A 20,303-nucleotide genomic window follows, 5' to 3' on the forward strand; every position below is an offset into this window, starting at 1 on the left:
AGCGAGCGGAGGCTACTCTTTGTTGCAGTGCACGGGCTTTTCATTGTGGTGGCTTCTCTCATTGCAGAGCATGGGCTCTAGGCGCACAGACTTCAGTAGTTGTGGCACGTGGGCTCAGTACTTGTAGCTCGTGGGCTCTAGAGCTCAGGCTCAGTAGCTGTGGCACACGGGCTTAGTTGCTCGGCGGCATGTGGGATCTTCCCAGACCAGGGCTCGAACCCGTGTCCCCTGAACTGGCGGGCGGATTCTTAACCACTGCGCCACCAGGGAAGTCCCTACCATTTCTATTTAAAAAGGAAAATTTGGTCAGGACCTTTCCACTGTTGGATACCAAAAGAAGCTTTTGTAACCTTGCTTTGGCCCCAAAGGCCACATGTAGCGTCTGACTTGCTCCTGTTGCTGCCCACAGCCCAATGTTGTTGAAGCAAAGGCTGTGTCAGCCCAAGACCCTGCATCTGCTTTGTGTGAGGGCAGCAGCCATTTTCCATTTTTGCCTGCCCAAAGCCTGCAGGCCAGAGGAGATATGGTAGCCATCTGGAGAGGGGAAGGGTAGGATGGAGGAGATCAGGTGAGCTGTCATTACACGTGGAACCTTCATGTGAATTAGACGAAGTCTTCCTTCCTGGACATAGCGGCCCCCACCTGCCCCCTCGGCTGGGTGCACTGGTTCAGGGACCAACTGGCACCTGTAGGACCAGGACCGGGAGGGCAGTTCCTGGCAGGGATGACTCATCAGCCTGATACCTGGAATAAGAAGATGCGGAGGCCACACAATCTGGCCGTTGGTAATTTTGACCTCTTTTAATTACTAAGAGCAGTGCATGAGAATTCCCTCAGGGAAAAAAAAACTGACAAAAATATATGAAACATTGGTTTTTAAAGGTGCTTGACACTAAGCAACAAAGCCAGTGGTCTCTGAGATACAGGAAAATCCAAGGTAAACTCTGATTGTCCCACCTTAATGCTTAGTGCTTTGAGAGAGGAAGAGAGAAAGTTTGCTGTGCTCTACCTGGGATCCTTCTCCCTACACCAGGCCATGGTGTAGGGAGAAGGATCCCAGGTAGAGCACAGCAAACTTCCAGGTTTGAGAGATAGAGTTAGGAGTCCGGGGAGATCAAGATATCAAGATTTCACAGGACAAAGTACCAGAGAGGAGAGAGGTGCACAGAGAGAGAACTCTGGAAATCTGCAAAGAGCCCCTCTTGTGATTTCTGCTCAATATTGATCATTCTATGAGGAAATTCCCTGAGGCTGGGGAAGATCCATTGGAAAGAATTAGAAAGAAAGGGTTTAGAGGTCACACAGGGCTAGGAACAGTGCCTGTTCTTACCAGCCTGATTGGAAAAATTTATAAGTCACAGAGCACTGGGTAGACTACTTGGGAAGGTCTTGCCTCAGTAATGGGGACTGACTAGCCTTAAACTGAGCTCTGGGCCCTTCTAAGAAATCATCAAAGCAAGACATGAAAGTGGAGAGTTCTTTATGGGTAACTTAACTGCATCTCAGAACAAAGCTCAAGAAGATTTATAAGAATATAAAATCATCCAGTACCCAACAAGGTAAAATTCACAACAATTGGTATCCAATCAAAGTTTACTAGGCACGAAAAGAAGAAAACTGACACAGATGTTAGAATTGGCAGAAAAAGACATTCAGACAGTTACAACTGTATTCCATATGTTCAAAAAGTTAAGTGGAGACAGGGAAGTATTTTTAAAAAATACATGTTGAACTTTTAGAGATGAAAATTTTTAGGGAAGAAAATATCTTACTTGAAAACATGCTGAATGGGATCAATGGCAGATTAGACATTGAAGGGAAAAAGATTAGTGATCTTGAAGGCATAGCAATAGAAACTGTCCAAAATGAGACATACGGAGAAAAAAAACCAATAATAAATAACAAATAAAAACAAATAACAAAAGAGCATCAGTGAACTGTAGGACAACTTCAAGTAAACAAATATACATCTAGATGGAATTCCTGAGGACAGGGGAGGAGGGAGAATAGAAATATATTTGGAGAAATAAAGATTGAAAATTTTCCGAATTTGATGAAAATTATAACTTAGAGATCCAAGAAATTCAATGAATGCCAAGTACAAGAAGATGAGGGGAACTGTACCAAAGGACATCACAATCAATTTGCTTGAAACCACTAATGAAGAGAAAATGTTAAAAGCAAGCAGAGCAAAAAAGACATTTTCTGTAAAAGGAACAGAGATAAGCATGACAGCAGATTTCTTGTTGCAAGTGAAAAGACAGTGGAGTAACATCTTATTTTTTTCATTCAGTACCTTAAACTCTCAATCTAGAATTCTATATTTTGTGAAAATATCTTTCAAAAACAAAGGCAAAATAAAGGCATTTTCACATGTACAACAGCTGAAAGAATTCATTGTCAGCTCATCTGCACTGCAGGAAAAGTTAGAGGGAATCCTTCAGGCAGAAGGAGCATGTGATACTTTTATATGGAAAGAAATGAATGGTGATATGGTTCTACACAAAGGAATTAAGGACACTGGAAATAACTGCATACTTGGTTGGTTCAGAATATCAAACTCAATGTCAAAAGACAAGGAAAAGGCAAAAGGTCCATTCAGGCTCTGTAGGAAGTTCCATCAAGGAGCTCTATGGGAGTTTTGAGCTTTTTTTTTAACAAGTGGAGAAAGCGATAATGCTCATTTTTATTGGCATTGTATTAGATAACTGGCCGGATTTCCCTGTAGTCATTGGTGATGGTGAAGTACACAGGTTTGGAGCTACAAAGACAGTAATCTTGGCTCTGCTCACCCCTGTGTGACCCTGGGCAAGACATTTATCATCTGTGCCTCAGTTTCCTTATTTGCAAAAGTGGGATAACGATAATACCTACCCAGTGCGCTGTTGTGAGAATTAAATGAGAAAATATATGTAAAACACTTAGAACTGTGCTGACATATAGAATGTAATGATAGCATTAAAAAAGTTTGATCTATTTATTTATTCTTTTGTTTATTGAATACTCACTGTACGTAGCTCTGTGCCAGACAGTGAGTATAATGACGAAAAACAGACATGGAATGGCCCCTAATAAAGCAGGATCTTGTACCATTTCTTGTTCAGAAAGGGTAGAAAATCAGAAGCACATGGAAGTATAATTCCCACCTGGGGTAGTATGACTAAGGAAAGGGGTGAGCTCCTGAGGTTTTTGGGGTAAAGGAAAGCCTCGCTGAGGAAATGACCCTGGAGCTGATATCTGAGGGTTGAGGGGGTGAGTTAATGAGATGAAGGGTGGGAGTAAGGGAAGAATTTATGCTAGGCAGCAGAATAGCACATGCAAAGGTCCTGAGGCAGGAAGGAGCATGGCACTTTAGTTGAGCTGGAAAAGATGAGTGTGGCCAGAGCTCAGAATTCAAGTTAGCAATTGGCCTGTGATGAGTCTGGAAAAGTACATAAGGACCATGCTGGGTCTGGAGTCCATGGCATGAGAAGTCAGTTCTTAATTTCAGACCAATGGGAACCCCGTGGAAGCTTTTAAGCAAGGGAATGATAAGATCAGATTTGCATTTAGAAAAAAAACCACTTTGACTATTGTGTGGGAAAAGATTGGAGGGGAGGGACCAAGTGAGGATGAGGGAAGAGAGTTAGGATGTTAGTATAGACAAGAAATGAAAGAATATTGGACTAGGGTGATAGTATGTGAAAATGATGCTAAGCGGGCAGATCTGAGGGAGAATTCAAATATTGAACCTGGCAGGACTCAGGGATAAAGAAGATATAGGTGTCAAAGCTAAGCTCCTAGATGAATATTGACGAAGCTGATTAATAAGCAGCAAGTGAGAGTGCTAGAAAGGGCCAGTATTTTGTTTAACTCAAGCATACGTTTTCTCATGGGTAGTGAGCTCTGTATTTTCTAGACAAAAAACACAAACATAAAAACATCTGCATAAGAGTAGCATGTAATGCTTCCACAAATCAGTGTTAAGGCTCTCACTGAAAAAATCCCCCCAAAATGTGGAAGAAAAATTATTTCATTAGGATTCTGTAGATGTGGTGCATTTAATTCAGGAAGGTTATTGGAATGTAATACAAGATATGATGAAATGTCAAAGCTAGAATCATGTTGTTAGAAAGTGACTGTGTTAAATGAAAATAAAAATTCAACTTATCAAGATTTGTGGGATGCAGCAAAAGCAGTGCTTAGAGGGAAATTTATAGCATTGAATGCAATTAAATTAAAAGAGAAGACAGATCCAAAGTCAATAAGCTTCCACCTTAGGAAACTAGAAAAAGAGGAGCAAATTAAAGGCAAAGTACACAGAAGAAAATAATGATTAAAAATTGGAGCAGAGGGCTTCCCTGGTGGCGCAGTGGTTGGGAGCCCGCCTGCCAATGTGGGGGACGCGGGTTCGTGCCCCGGTCCGGGAAGATCCCACATGCTGTGGAGCGGCTGGGCCCGTGAGCCATGGCCGCTGAGCCTGTGCGTCCGGAGCCTGTGCTCCGCAACGGGAGAGGCCACAACAGTGGCCCGTGTACCGCCAAAAAAAAAAAACCATGTTCCAACCGTATGCTGTCTACAAAATACACACTTTAGATTGAAAGACACAAATAGGATGAAAGTCAAGGATGGAAAAAGACATACAAATAGTAACAATCAAAGAGCTGGAGCGGCTATGCTAATTTTGGACAAAATAGATTATAAAACAAAAAATTTTTACAAAGAAACATCTGATAATAATAAAAGGGTCAACTTACCAAGAAGGTATTATAATTGTAAACATATATGCACCTAACAGCAGATCTTTAAGCAAAAACTGGCAAATTGAAAGGAGAAATAGTTCAACAATAATAGTTGAAGACTTCAATATCCTACTTTCAATAATGAATGGCGGGCTCCCCACGGATACACCAGAAATACAGCTACACGTGGAACAACTCCTACAGAACACATACTGAACGCTGGCAGAAGACCCCAGACCTCCCAAAAGGCAAGAAACTCCCCACATACCTGGGTAGGGCAAAGCGGAGAGATTCCCGCACAGAGGATCGGTGCCGAGCGGCACTCACCAGCCCGACAGGCTTGTCTGCTCGCCCGCCGGGGCGGGCGGCGCTGGAAGCTGAGGCTCGGGCTTCGGTCAGAGCGCAGGGAGAGGACTGGGGCTGGCGGCGAGAACTCAGCCTGAAGGGGGCTAATGTGCCACAGCTAGCCGGGAGGGAGTCCGGGAAAACTCTGGAGCTGCCGAAGAGGCAAGAGACTTTTTCTGCCCTCTTGGTTTCCTGGTGCGCGAGGAGAGGGGATTAAGAGAGCTGCTTAAAGGGGCTCCACAGACGGGCGCGAGTCGCGACTGAAAGCGCGGAGCTCAGTGACGGGCGTGGGACGCTGGGGCTGCTGCTGCCGCCAAGAAGCCTGTGTGCGAGCGCAGGTCACTGTCCACACCACCCTTCCGGGAGCCTGTGCAGCCCGCCACTGCCGGGGCTCCGGGATCCAGGGGCGGCTTCCCTGGGAGAACGCACGGCGCACCTCGGGCTGGTGCAACGTCACGCCGACCTCTGCCGCTGCAGGCTCGACCCGCACTCCGTGCCCCTCCCTCCCGCCCGGCCTGAGAGAGCCAGAGTTCCCGAAGAGGCTGCTCCTTTAACCCTGTCCTGTCTGAGCGAAGAACAGACGCCCTCCGGCGACCTACACGCAGAGGCGGGGCCAAATCCAAAGCTGAGACCCGGGAGCTGTGAGAACAAAGAAGAGAAAGGGAAACCTCTCCCAGCAGCCTCAGAAGCAAAGGATTAAAGCTCCACAATCAACTTGATGTACCCTGCATCTGTGGAATACATGAATAGACAACAAATCATCCCAAATTGAGGAGCCAGGAGTCAGTGCTGTGCCTCTGAGGTGGGAGAGCCAACTTCAGGACAGTGGTCCACAAGAGACCTCCCAGCTCCACATAATATCAAACGGCGAAAATCTTCCAGAGATCTCCATCTCAACACCAGCACCCAGCTTCACTCAACGACCAGCAAGCTACAGTGCTGGACACCCTATGCCAAACAACTAGCAAGACAGGAACACAACGCCACCCATTAGCAGAGAGGTGGCCTAAAATCATAAAAATTCCGCAGACACCCCAAAACACACCACCAGACGTGGACCTGCCCACGAGAAAGACAAGATCCAGCCTCATCCACCAGAACACAGGCACTAGTCCCCTCCACCAGGAAGCCTACACAAGCCACTAAACCAACCTTAGCCACTGGGGACAGACACCAAAAACAACAGGAACTACGAACCTGCAGCCTGCAAAAAGGAGACCCCAAACACAGTAACATAAGCAAAATGAGAAGACAGAAAAACACACAGCAGGAGAAGGAGCAAGATAAAAACCCACCAGACCTAACAAATGAAGAGGTAATAGGCAGTCTACCTGAAAAAGAATTCAGAATAATGATGGTAAAGGTGATCCAAGATTCTATTTCCCAGATCCAAAATCTTGGAAATAGAATAGACAAAATGCAAGAAACAGTTAACAAGGACCTAGAAGAACTAAAGATGAATCAAGCATCGATTAAAAACACAATAAATGAAATGAAAAATACTCTAGATGGGATCAATAGCAGAATAACTGAGGCAGAAGACCGGATAAGTGAGGTGGAAGATAAAATAGTGGAAATAACTGCTGCAGAGCAAAATAAAGAAAAAAGAATGAAAAGAACAGAGGACAGTCTCAGAGACCTCTGGGACAACATTAAACGCACCAACATTCGAATTATAGGGGTTCCAGAAGAAGAAGAGAAAAAGAAAGGGACTGAGAAAATATTTGAAGAGATTATAGTTGAAAACTTCCCTAATATGGGAAAGGAAATAGTTAATCAAGTCCAGAAGGCACAGAGAGTCCCATACAGAATAAATCCAAGGAGAAATACGCCAAGGCACATATTAATCAAACTGTCAAAAATTAAACACAAAGAAATCATATTAAAAGCAGCAAGGCAAAAACAACAAATAACACACAAGGGAATCCCCATCAGGATAACAGCTGATCTCTCAGCAGAAACTCTACAAGCCAGAAGGGAGTGGCAGGACATAATTAAAGTGATGAAGGAGAAAAACCTGCAACCAAGATTACTCTACCCAGCAAGGATCTCATTCAGATTTGATGGAGAAATTAAAACGTTTACAGACAAGCAAAAGCTGAGAGAGTTCAGCACCACCAAACCAGCTTTACAACAAATGCTAAAGGAACTTCTCTAGGCAAGAAACACAACAGAAGGAAAAGACCTACATTAACGAACCCAAAACAACTAAGAAAATGGGAATAGGAACATACATATCGATAATTACCTTAAATGTAAATGGACTAAATGCTCCCACCAAAAGACACAGATTGGCTGAATGGATACAAAAACAAGACCCATATATATGCTGTCTACAAGAGACCCACTTCAGACCTAGAGACACATACAGACTGAAAGTAAGGGGATGGAAAAAGATATTCCATGCAAATGGAAACCAAAAGAAAGCTGGAGTAGCAATTCTCATATCAGACAAAATAGACTTTAAAATAAAGACTACTAGAAGAGACAAAGAAGGACACTACATAATGATCAAGGGATCGATCCAAGAAGAAGATATAACAATTGTAAATATTTATGCACCCAACATAGGAGCACCTCAATACATAAGGCAAATACTAACAGCCATAAAAGGAGAAATCGACAGTAACACAATCATAGTAGGAGACTTTAACACCCCACTTTCACCAATGGACAGATCATCCAAAATGAAAATAAATAAGGAAACACAAGCTTTAAATGATACATTAAACAAGATGGACTTAATAGATATTTATAGGACATTCCATCCAAAAACAACTGAATACACATTTTTCTCAAGTGCTCATGGAACATTCTCCAGGATAGATCATATCTTGGGTCACAAATCAAGCCTTGGTAAATTTAAGAAAATTGAAATTGTATCAAGTATCTTTTCCGACCACAATGCTATGAGACTAGATATCAATTACAAGAAAAGATCTGTAAAAAATACAAACACATGGAGGCTAAACAATACACTACTTAATAACGAAGTGATCACTGAAGAAATCAAAGAGGAAATTAAAAAATACCTAGAAACAAATGACAATGGAGACACGACGACCCAAAACCTATGGGATGCAGCAAAAGCAGTTCTAAGAGGGAAGTTTATAGCAATACAATCCCACCTTAAGAAACAGGAAACATCTCGACTAAACAACCTAACCTTGCACCTAAAGCAATTAGAGAAAGAAGAACAAAAACATCCCAAAGTTAGCAGAAGGAAAGAAATCATAAAAATCAGATCAGAAATAAATGAAAAAGAAATGAAGGAAACAATAGCAAAGATCAATAAAACTAAAAGCTGGTTCTTTGAGAAGATAAACAAAATTGATAAACCATTAGCCAGACTCATCAAGAAAAAAAGGGAGAAGACTCAAATCAATAGAATTACAAATGAAAAAGGAGAAGTAACAACTGACACTGCAGAAATACAAAAGATCATGAGAGATTACTACAAGCAACTCTATGCCAATAAAATGGACAACCTGGAAGAAATGGACAAATTCTTAGAAATGCACAACCTACCAAGACTGAATCAGGAAGAAATAGAACACATGAACAGACCAATCACAAGCACTGAAATTGAAACTGTGATAAAAAATCTTCCAACAAACAAAAGCCCAGGACCAGATGGCTTCACAGGCGAATTCTATCAAGCATTTAGAGAAGAGCTAACACCTATCCTTCTCAAACTCTTCCAAAATATAGCAGAGGGAGGAACACTCCCAAACTCATTCTACGAGGCCACCATCACCTTGATACCAAAACCAGACAAGGATGTCACAAAGAAAGAAAACTACAGGCCAATATCACTGATGAACATAGATGCAAAAATCCTCAACAAAATACTAGCAAACAGAATCCAACAGCACATTAAAAGGATCATACACCATGATCAAGTGGGGTTTATTCCAGGAATGCAAGGATTCTTCAATATACGCAAATCAATCAACGTGATACACCATATTAACAAACTGAAGGAGAAAAACCATATGATAATCTCAATAGATGCAGAGAAAGCTTTCGACAAAATTCAACACCCATTTATGATAAAAACCCTGCAGAAAGTAGGCATAGAGGGAACTTTCCTCAACATAATAAAGGCCATATATGACAAACCCACAGCCAGCATCGTCCTCAATGGTGAAAAACTGAAACCATTTCCACTAAGATCAGGAACAAGACAAGGTTGCCCACTCTCACCACTCTTATTCAACATAGTTTTGGAAGTTTTAGCCACAGCAATCAGAGAAGAAAAGGAAATAAAAGGAATCCAAATCGGAAAAGAAGAAGTAAAGCTGTCACTGTTTGCAGATGACATGATACTATACATAGAGAACCCTAAAGATGCTACCAGAAAACTACTAGAGCTAATCAATGAATTTGGTAAAGTTGCAGGATACAAAATTAATGCACAGAAATCTCTGGCATTCCTATATACTAATGATGAAAAATCTGAAAGTGAAATCAAGGAAACACTCCCATTTACCATTGCAACAAAAAGAATAAAATATCTAGGAATAAACCTACCTAAGGAGACAAAAGACCTGTATGCAGAAAATTATAAGACACTGATGAAAGAAATGAAAGATGATACAAATAGATGGAGAGATGTACCATGTTCTTGGATTGGAAGAATCAACATTGTGAAAATGACTCTACTACCCAAAGCAATCTACAGATTCAATGCAATCCCTATCAAACTACCACTGGCATTTTTCACAGAACTAGAACAAAAAATTTCACAATTTGTATGGAAACACAAAAGACCCCGAATAGCCAAAGCAATCTTGAGAACGAAAAATGGAGCTGGAGGAATCAGGCTCCCTGACTTCAGACTATACTACAAAGCTACAGTAATCAAGACAGTATGGTACTGGCACAAAAACAGAAAGATAGATCAATGGAACAGGATAGAAAGCCCAGAGATAAACCCACGCACATATGGTCACCTTATATTTGATAAAGGAGGCAGGAATGTACAGTGGAGAAAGGACAGCCTCTTCAATAAGTGGTGTTGGGAAAACTGGACAGGGACATGTAAAAGTATGAGATTCGATCACTCCCTAACACCATACACAAAAATAAGCTCAAAATGGATTAAAGACCTAAATGTAAGGCCAGAGACTATCAAACTCTTAGAGGAAAACATAGGCAGAACACTCTATGACATAAATCACAGCAAGATCCTTTTTGACCCACCTCCTAGAGAAATGGAAATAAAGACAAAAATAAACACATGGGACCTAATGAAACTTAAAAGCTTTTGCACAGCAAAGGAAACCATAAACAAGACTAAAAGACAACCCTCAGAATGGGAGAAAATATTTGCAAATGAAGCAACTGAAAAAGGATTAATCTCCAAAATTTATAAGCAGCTCATGCAGCTCAATAACAAAAAAATAAACAACCCAATCCAAAAATGGGCAGAAGACCTAAATAGACATTTCTCCACAGAAGATATACAGACTGCCAACAAACACATGAAAGGATGCTCAACATCTTTACTCATTAGAGAAATGCAAATCAAAACTACAATGAGATATCATCTCACACCAGTCAGAATGGCCATCATCAAAAAATCTAGAAACAATAAATGCTGGAGAAGGTGTGGAAAAAAGGGAACACTCTTGCACTGCTGGTGGGAATGTGAATTGGTACAGCCACTATGGAGAACGGTATGGAGATTCCTTAAAAAACTACAAATAGAACTACCATATGACCCAGCAATCCCACTACTGGGCATATACCCTGAGAAAACCATAATTCAAAAAGAGACATGTACCAAAATGTTTATAGCAGCCCTATTTACAATAGCCCGGAGATGGAAACAACCTAAGTGTCCATCATCGGATGAATGGGTAAAGAAGATGTGGCACATATATACAATGGAATATTACTCAGCCATAAAAAGAAATGAAATTGAACTATTTGTAATGAGGTGGATGGACCTAGAGTCTGTCATACAGTGTGAAGTAAGTCAGAAAGAGAAAGACAAATACTGTATGCTGACACATATATATGGAATTTAAGAAAAAAAAAATATCATGAAGAACATAGGGGTAAGACAGGAATAAAGACACAGACCTACTAGAGAATGGACTTGAGGATATGGGGAGGGGGAAGGGTAAGCTGTGACAAAGTGAAAGAGCGGCATGGACATATATACACTACCAAACGTAAGGTAGATAGCTAGTGGGAAGCAGCCGCATAGCACAGGGAGATCAGCTCGGTGCTTTGTGACCGCCTGTTGGGGTGGGAGGGAGACGCAAAAGGGAGGGGATATGGGAACATATGTATATGTATAACTGATTAAATTTGTTATAAAGCAAAAAATAAAAAATTAAAAAAAAAAAAATAATGAATGGCGGGACTTCCCCGGTGGTCCAGTGGTTAAGGCTCCGTGCTTCCATTGAAGGGGGCATGGGTTTGATCCCTGGTCAGGGGACTAAGATCCCATATGCTGCAAGGTGGCAAAAAAAAAAAAAAAATGAATGGAATAACCAGGCAGAAGATCAATAGAAAACTTTAACAACACAATAAATCAACTAGACTTAATAGGTATCTATAGATATCTGTTCCACGCAACAGCAGTATAATACACATTCTTCTCAAATGCACCCAGCTTATTCTCCAGAAGAGACCATATGTTGGACCATAAAATAAGTCTCAATAAATTTAAAAGGATTAAAATAATACAAAACATGTGCTCTGTTGATGTAAGATCAAAAAAGTGGCAAATATTTTAATTTTCCAAGGGAAGCAGATTCAGATCTCTTGTCTTGGTTTAATTTTAGTATTCCCACTCTAAGAATTGCCATTCTCACTACCGCAAGAATTTCAGGTTCTTAACCTTAAATCCCCAAACTCCATTAATCCTTTTCTCATTTCTTAATCTTGATTTTTCCACTTGGTACCAAACATCTTGAATGGGTCTGTGTTTCTCTTGCCGTGTCATGCTATCTTTTAAAGAAATAGTTGCCTTTGGTATAATTTATTGCCTATGTCACTGATCCTCAACTATTTTGAATTTATTTTCAATGTCATTTTAGACATAGACACATGAAATGTGTGGCTTTCGAAATTCTTCTCTTGGAGTCTGTGCTCTACTGGTGGGTTCTTCCTCGCCTTCATGCAGGTTTGTCATGTGCTATTGCTCCTTATCTCTCAGTGTCTAGTTGCAGGTATCATCAGAAAGGAAACATTCTTCCTGCAGCTGCCTCATCCACAGCCTACTTGTAATTTTTTTTAAGCTTCCTTCTTTCAGAATCACGAGGCAGAAGAAAAAGAATTAGAAAACAGAACGATATCTTTGAGAGGCATTAGCTCCTCTCCCACATCCTATCCATTATCCGTGCTTTATGTTCTTTATTTTTGCATCTGCTTCTTTTTTGCCTCTTTGTTCATTTAACTTCCTTCCCCTCCTGCTTACACCCCCTGAAGATTATAGGAGTTAGAGAACTCAGGGTTGGGATCGTTTTTCTGCTGGTTTATAGAAGTTGCATAAACCATGGAACCCTTCTTTTCAACAGATTCTACTTTGATTTTTACAAGCATTACAAGTAGGAAGTAAAAATCATTTTCAGGGGAGAAAGGGCCTAGAATTCGTCAAGATTCTTTCCCAATCTCCCATGAACGTAATGGTTGCACACGCTAATCGTCATTCCCAAGATTATTCAACAGTCCACTCGGGGAAGACTCTAGAGCTGCCAGTTTGGACTCAGGCACATATTAGAGATATGACTTCAGGCACGTCACTGCATCTCCTTGTACCCCTGCCCTCCTGTGTGCAACCCCTGGGGCACTCCAGAGAACCTTTACCCCAATCTGCCAAGTGAATCGGTTGTGGAGAATATCAGTGGGTACCTTTCTCTGCCCTTCCATCTCCTCCTCCCCCTGGCTTGGCTCCCCTCCCAGTGCTGAGCAAACATGCTCAGCCCTCGGTGCTTTAACAAGTGTAGATGAACAGAAAATATCAGTCAGTCATCAAGTGCAGTGAACAAAGTGTGTAACTGCCCGGAGACAGTCTACTCTCCTGAGCCGCACTGTCAACACCTGTCTCTTGGGCTCCTGACCCAGGTGGGCCTCATCGTCCACCTTCAGAGAACCCTCAGTCCTACCAGCTGCTGCCTGCTGAGCCTGTTGAAATCTCACCCATCTCACCAGCAGGAGTGTCCGGATTTCTTTCCCTGGCAGTTGCCCCCTTTCTCCTTCCTCTCTCTCCCTTCCCAGCTGTCCTCAATTCTTCCTGCCTCCCTCTCTCTCTTTCCTTCTCTTCTCTTCTGTTTCCCTCCTTCCTTCCCTCCTTCCTTCCTTCCTTCCTTCCTCTCTCTTTCTCTTCTCTCTTGCTTGCTTGCTGTTGGACACCACTTCCAGCTTCTTTGTAACTGTTTCACAGTGCCACTTCCCACATGGTGTGCCACTTTTCCTGTGCCACTTCCCACGTGCCACTTCCCACATGGTAGCCAAGGGTTGGTTTACTGTCTCATGACACTTGTGATAACAGGGATGTTGACTGTGTGTACCAAGCTGTGATCTATCAAATAAAAGCCCTACACAATGTTTTGTGGAGAAAGGGCCTAGACTAAATGCCTTTAGGAAATACTATTCATGCCTCTGCTCATGGTGAGACCCACTTCTGATTCCTACAACAAAAGCTTAGGCAAGTCCTTCTTTGAAAAACCTGTTGAAACTATTTATTTTCAAGCTCTCCAAACTTTTTGCTAAGGAACCCTCTTTCTGAGTAATAGCCACTGACATGCAGTAGAAGTAGAGTCTGTGGAACACACTGTGGGAAACATTGAACTTGATGCTCTGTGAGGCTGGTTCCAGATCTAGAGCTGTAGTTTAGTCCTTAGCTGACTGTTCCCTTGAAAGGCACGTGGACCATGGCAGGAATGAGGTGCTGGACAAGTAACTTTCAGCGGAGGAGGATGGGCCTCTTAGTCATCGTTCTTCAGAGACACAAAACCAATAGGATATGTGTATATATAAGTGTGTGTGTGTGTGTATACATGTGTGTATAGAGAGAGAGATTTAAGGAATTAGCTCACATGACTGTGGAAGCCAGCATGTCCAAAATCTGCAGGGCAGGCCAGCAGGCTGGAGACCCAGGGAAGAGCTGGTATTGCAGTTCCTCAGGGGACGTCAGTCTGTCTTCTACTAAGGCTTCAACTGAATGGAGATGCCCACTCACAATATGGAGGATTATCTGCTTTACTCAAAGTCTGTTCATTTAAATATTAATCTCACTTTTAAAATACCTTCATAGAAACATCTAGAATAATGTTTGTCAGATATCTGGGTATTGTGGCCCAGCCAAGTTGACACATAAGATTAACCATCGCCAAGGGGAGGGTAATTATGGTGGCTCTAAGTCCTTGATGGCTGTGAGCCTCTAGGGGAGGAGTGGGCACTGATGGACTGGGTCCAGTTTGTCTTTTTGCTGTGGCCCTGGCTGTAGCTGTGATGCTTCAAAAGCACTGGCCGGTAGGTCTTACTCGTTGAAAAATGTTCTGAGATTGATACGTGGGACAGGGACCGGGTGGCAGGTAAGTTAGCCTGTGACATGGATGTGATCTGCCCATGGATTAGAGAGAATCTAGGGTGCACTGTGAGGTCACATCTCTATCATAAATGAAGGTATTTTCCTTGGCTCCATAGGTGAGAATTTATGTAGCACATTTAATTAAGATAACTGCAGGGGAATGGGAAGGACCCCTTAGTGAGTGACTCTAATGAATGGATGACTCCCTCGACACTCCTCTCCTCTCCCTGGGAAAATGAGGCTCAGATGGGGGTGGTGTAATTAGCACTGAAAGTGAAAAGATTTCACCCTTTCTCTCCTTTCTTCAGCTTTGGGGCACCTAGGCTCTTTGGTGTTGTATGCTTGGCTGCCCCTTCTTGCCTTTATGAAGTTCAAGTTGCTTTGGGGTCTTCCTCCAACCCCTTTTCAGAGGGTAATTGGGAGCCTGAATCATACCCTCGGGGTGACTGCACTGCCTGGTCCTGGGTGAAGCTACAGTCAAAAATTAGTCTCTGGCTCTTTAAAAATCCCTTCTTAGAATTTGTTTGATGTGTTTTTAGGAAATTCTTTTATGATTAGCTTGAATTTATAATTGATAAAAGGCTCTTGTCTTTTCAAAAGAAAGCAACCCAAAACAGAGCAGAGCATGTGATAGGTGTGTGTGTTGCTATGGAAATAACTGAATGAAAAGTTTATTTCCTACGACACCTATTGATCATAAAGGAGGGAGGAGAATAAAGTAGGAGTAAAGGGGAGACAAAGGCTCAGAATGTAATCAACAATAATTGAGGAAAAATAGTCACCCAAAGGGTTTCTCCAAGGAGGCTGACCCCACTGACAAAAATGCCTCCAATTTCCTTTTGCTTTTTCCCTGCGATGCAGGAGAACTTGCAGGAGAACCTTGGGATCAGAAGCTCTGGGAAACCTCTGATTTCAGTCCCCTGTGCAGATTGAAAAGACACTTTGTGAATCATGTAGAAACCAACTGCTGACATCGGGGATGGTGTCCAGAGGGGCTTTTGATGCCAGATTGGTTTAAAGTTCAAAAGCCAAAATCAAGCTTCTTTGAGAAGTTCCAGCTCCAGGAGGTTTCAGAGTGCATTATTTAAAAGCTGTTCTATTAAAATTTGAGGACATATGTAACATTAATGGACAGATCCTTTATGTATTATTGAGAAATAATTGGCTCTCAAGTGTTTTATTTCTTCAAATATTATTCTAATTATATATCCCCTTAAATATAGTAATGGATAAATATGGGTAATATTTTTGTTTCCCATTAAAAGTATAATTTAACTTGAATCTGTCTGATAGAAGCATAAATGAAGGGATCACCAAATCATAATTTAGAAAAAGCTCTTTTCATCTTACCCTAGTGCTTGGCTGCACAGAATAATCACCTAGGGAACTTTGAAAAATCTCAATGTCCAGATCAGTTAAAACAGAATCTAATGCATGGGGCCCGGGCATCAGTATGTTTTAAAACTCCTCAGAGGATTCCAGTGTGCAGGGTTGAGAACCACTGATCCAAGTGAAAATAAACTCTGTAGGGCTGGTGGACCTAATATGTGGTAGTACCCGTTTTAAAAACCACCTCTCTGCATAGCACCTTCTCCCGGTTCTCCTAAGGCTCTACTGGTCCCACTGGGGCTAAGAGCTCAGGGTCCTTTCTGCCTTCCTTCCAGGGGCATGCAGCCAAAGTTGTCAACCACTCTCTGGAATAAGAAAGCCCTCATTTGTAGCATCTGCTGATTTTCAGATTTTGTAAATGCTCCCGGCAGGCATGGTCAGTTTCACCACGCGCTACCACTGAGCCTGGAGTCTGGAGGGAAGGGGGCACAGTCAGCTCTCACGGGCCAGCCCCAAACACCATGCCTCCTCTGTGCCCACCCTCAGATACCCCACTCTCCCTTAGGTGGCCATAGGGGTTTTGAGCCACATGGATAGATACTTTGCTGTTTGTATGATAAGCTGGCTTCTCTGGTGTTCTGCTCGGGTAACATAACACCTCCTCCCACTTAGAGTACAGATAAGATTTGGAAAACACCAAGGGAATGCGCCTAAGGCTAGGGATATTTGGGCAATTGGCCTTCTTGTTGTAATTGATCATGTGAGCCTAAAGTGAGTCATAGATACAGATCCAGGCGCCTGAGCTGACATGAGGTTCTTGAGCCTGCAGAGTTGAGAGCCAGGCTCTGAATCAGGACAAATTCACCAAGTTAACAGGGGAGCTCCTGTCCCTGATTCCCCTCCCCCCTCATTACAACGCACTTTCACATAACTTTTCATATTGAATCACTTCGACGCCCTTAGGAAGGCCAAGCAGATGCTACCTGCAGGTGAAGAATTCCACTGAAGCTCAGAGAGGTTAAATGGGGTGACTCACCCAAGTTTGAGCAACTTGCCCAAGCTAGTAAGTAACGGGGCCAGGACTTGAACCCAGAGCTTCTGACCCTACGGTTAATGCTCTCCTGCCTTGCCTATCAGCCACCTCCCCCTCTGCATGGGTCCAGTCAACTTAGGCAGCAGAGGAAGTGAAATGAAAAGTAGCAGATTCCTGCCTTCCAGTCTTGTGAACCAATTCTCTGCCAGTCCTGCTTTGGAAAGCATGCTTCCTGAGAAGAATGTGAGCTAACAAAGAACATGTTTCTTTAAAATATTAAGTTGAGGATGACATATGAAAGTCTTGTGTCATATGAACGGCTGATGAATTGTGATTCCAAAACTACAATTAGGAGCAACCTCTGCCGAAAATGAGTCAAATCCAGAGGACGCCTGGGACTTTGAGAAGTGGCTATAGAAATACGGTTTGAAATCCCAGAAGCTGTCATTTTATGATGTCATTGCTGACTGCTCTTTCCGCTATGCTGATGGAGTTGTTGATATAAAAGCCAAACCAGAGAACGAGTCGGTGCAGACCAGTGCGGTAAGTGAAGTGAACCCCTAGACGGGGATGCCCTGGGAGGGGCATCTAGGACCAGGGCTGGACCCAGGGCAGGACCAAGGTTGAAAGGCAGTGTGAATGCTGCCTTTGAAGAAGGATGCCCCTCTGTTCCCTGCCTTACACTTTTCTGAATGCTACTTGTGGGAGTGGAGCTCAAGTCTGAGAATGGCTTCTAGATATAAGTGAATTAGACAATAATTATACATAAGCCAGGAGCTGTGCTTATAGAAATTCAGGCATTGTGTCAAAAAAGAAGCCCTTTGTTTCCCCATATTGAATGGAAGAGAGAAACTGCTGGTGAATATGCCCCAAAGCAGGCATTTCTATGGTCCTCTTAGACCGTCACTATATTGGAGCTACATTATTCAAGTGGCTACCAGCCAGCATTTACTGGATTTCCAGTAAACATAAAATTATATTCTCTAAGGGGTTATAGTGTGGTAAGGGTCTATACTGTAAACTTTTGAAAGGTGTAGTTCCATTGTGACAATGGGCCTGAAAGGAACACAGCTTCTCAAAATGCCTGACTCTGGCTCATAGTGGAAGGATAATGATCTGTAGTAGTGGCTCCTAACCTTTAGTGTGCATGAGTCACTGGGTTTGAGGCCGGGCCCAGGAAAGTGCATTTATAACAATCCCCAGATTATGCTGAAGCTGCTGATCTGGGAGCCACACTTTGAGAAACACTGATGTGTAGAACAGGACCCAGAAGACTGTCCAAAGCTTAGAATTATAGAAAGACTAAAAAGTGTCTCCATATGAAACAGAAAATCAGGGTAAAATGAATATTGTAAATTTGTAAAACTGAGGGAAATCTCTTTTAGAAGGTCATGAAAACCCAGGTACACACTGAAGTGAGAGCTAAAATGCAAGCGACAGAGCAGACATGTCAGTCACGGCAGCCCAGCAGAGACTACTTGGAGAGGAAATCAATGTCCTTCCCAAATGCAGTGTCCCTTTATGTATTCTCTAAGGCTCTGATTCAGTGTCAAGATCATCACTGCAAAGTCTCTCAGTCCTACAGAGGTGAAACCCCAGTCTCTTTGACACTCCCTCTTAGGCTGCATGGCCACTGATTCCACACATCCACCCGAGGAAGTGCTGTTTTTCTTTGGGGCCACATTAGCCACATGACGTTGTGTTTTTGCCCTCTGATTGCCTTTTACAATGAACTGCAAGGAGGAGAATATCGAAATTGAATGAGAAAAAATGCAGAATTGACGCAAGACTTGTTTCCTGGCTTACATATTGGGATCCAGAGTAATTGCTACATTGCAGGGAAATCTCATTTGTGGGTTTCCTCCCCCAGTACCGTTTTCTGATTTTGTAGACCTTATTCAGTAATGTTATTAGTTCAGTAAATCATACCTAATTAAATTTTCATTTTTAAAATACTTTAGGCCCTGGATATTTTAAAATATGAATTCATGTCAATTTGAACATAGCTACTGCAGGCTCCCAACAGTGTGGTATGCACAGGTCTTCTCTAATACTGATTTTTTCCTTTGCTTTCTTGACAAATTTAAATGAAATTTTACAGGGATGGTTTGAAGAATTTGGCTTTATAAATGGGGAATTTTACCTCAAACTTCTGACACTAACAAATTATAATATAGAGAAAGTTGAGAAGTGTACAGTATAGCTGTCCTTGTTCACCAATATTGATGAAAAAGGGACAATTTTATTTTTTATTTATTTTATTTTATTTTGTGGTACGTGGACCTCTCACTGCTATGGCCTCTCCCGTTGCGGGGCACAGCCTCCGGAAGCGCAGGCCCAGCGGCCATGGCTCACGGGCCCAGCCGCTCCGCGGCATGTGGGATCTTCCCGGACCGGGGCATGAACCCGTGTCCCCTGCATCGGCAGGCGGACTCTCAACCACTGTGCCACCAGGGGAGCCCGACAATTTTATTTTTAGTATTTGGGGCTATGTATCTGAAACTGGATTTATACCTAAAACTTTGATGTGTGTATAAGGTAGAAAGAAACTGAAGCTGTGAAATATGTTGATTCTTCAGGGTTCCCCCAGACTCCCACTGGGAAGGACCCCCTAGACTTTTAACTATAAAAACTGCTTTGTAGGTATGGATCCAGGAAATTGAGACACTGAGAAATAAATGACGAAAAATGCCTTGCTGTGTAGCATTTCTAAGATGGATGAGCAGGGGAGGAGAGGAGACAAAAATGCATTTCTAATTAGGGAGTTGCAGGCAAAGTCTAGTAACTTGACGTCTTGGGGCACCCCTTGAAGTCACGTTGCATTCATGGCCACTTAGGTTGCTTGAGCACAGAGCCAGCCCTGATGTTCAGAGACCCACCCTAGTCTCATCACTTATTCCTCCAACAAATATTTATTGAGCCTTCATGATGTACCAGGCAGTGTGGTATGGTGGAAAGTACACCGGACTTGAATGAGAAGACTTGGGTGTAAATACTGCTTCTACCAGTTCCTAAATATGAGATGTTGAGCAAATAATTTAACCTGTTTGAGTCTCACTCTCCACATCTGTAAAATGGGTGGTGTAAAGTCTAAATTTGAAACTTGAACGTATGAGCACTATGCCTGGCACTTAGGAGATGCCCACTAGATGTTGCCTTCCTTGTTTTCTTTATTACAAACATGGTGAGTCAGAAAGGAGCATTTATGGAATGCCTACCCACTTTATATGCAAGGTGAATCCTTGTGCTCTTGTGTCACACATGAGAAAATGAAGTCCCAGGGCCTCCAAGGGGTTAGACGACTCAGCTGAGATCTCGTGGTAAG

General features: G+C 42.6%; 1 protein-coding gene across 1 annotated transcript in view; it reads left to right on the forward strand.

Moving 5' to 3' along the window:
- The window catches only part of VWA3B (von Willebrand factor A domain containing 3B), a gene marked incomplete at both ends in the record, with an annotated part of 217,727 nt that overhangs the window by 84,398 nt on the left and 113,026 nt on the right, over window positions 1–20,303 (forward strand). The window contains 2 exon segments of the mRNA XM_079721376.1: window positions 17,331–17,392; window positions 17,396–17,521. Coding sequence (XP_079577502.1) covers window positions 17,331–17,392; window positions 17,396–17,521 — 188 coding nt within the window.

Source organism: Hyperoodon ampullatus (genome assembly GCF_949752795.1).
Source record: "Hyperoodon ampullatus genome assembly, chromosome: 15".
Lineage (NCBI taxonomy): Eukaryota > Metazoa > Chordata > Mammalia > Artiodactyla > Ziphiidae > Hyperoodon > Hyperoodon ampullatus.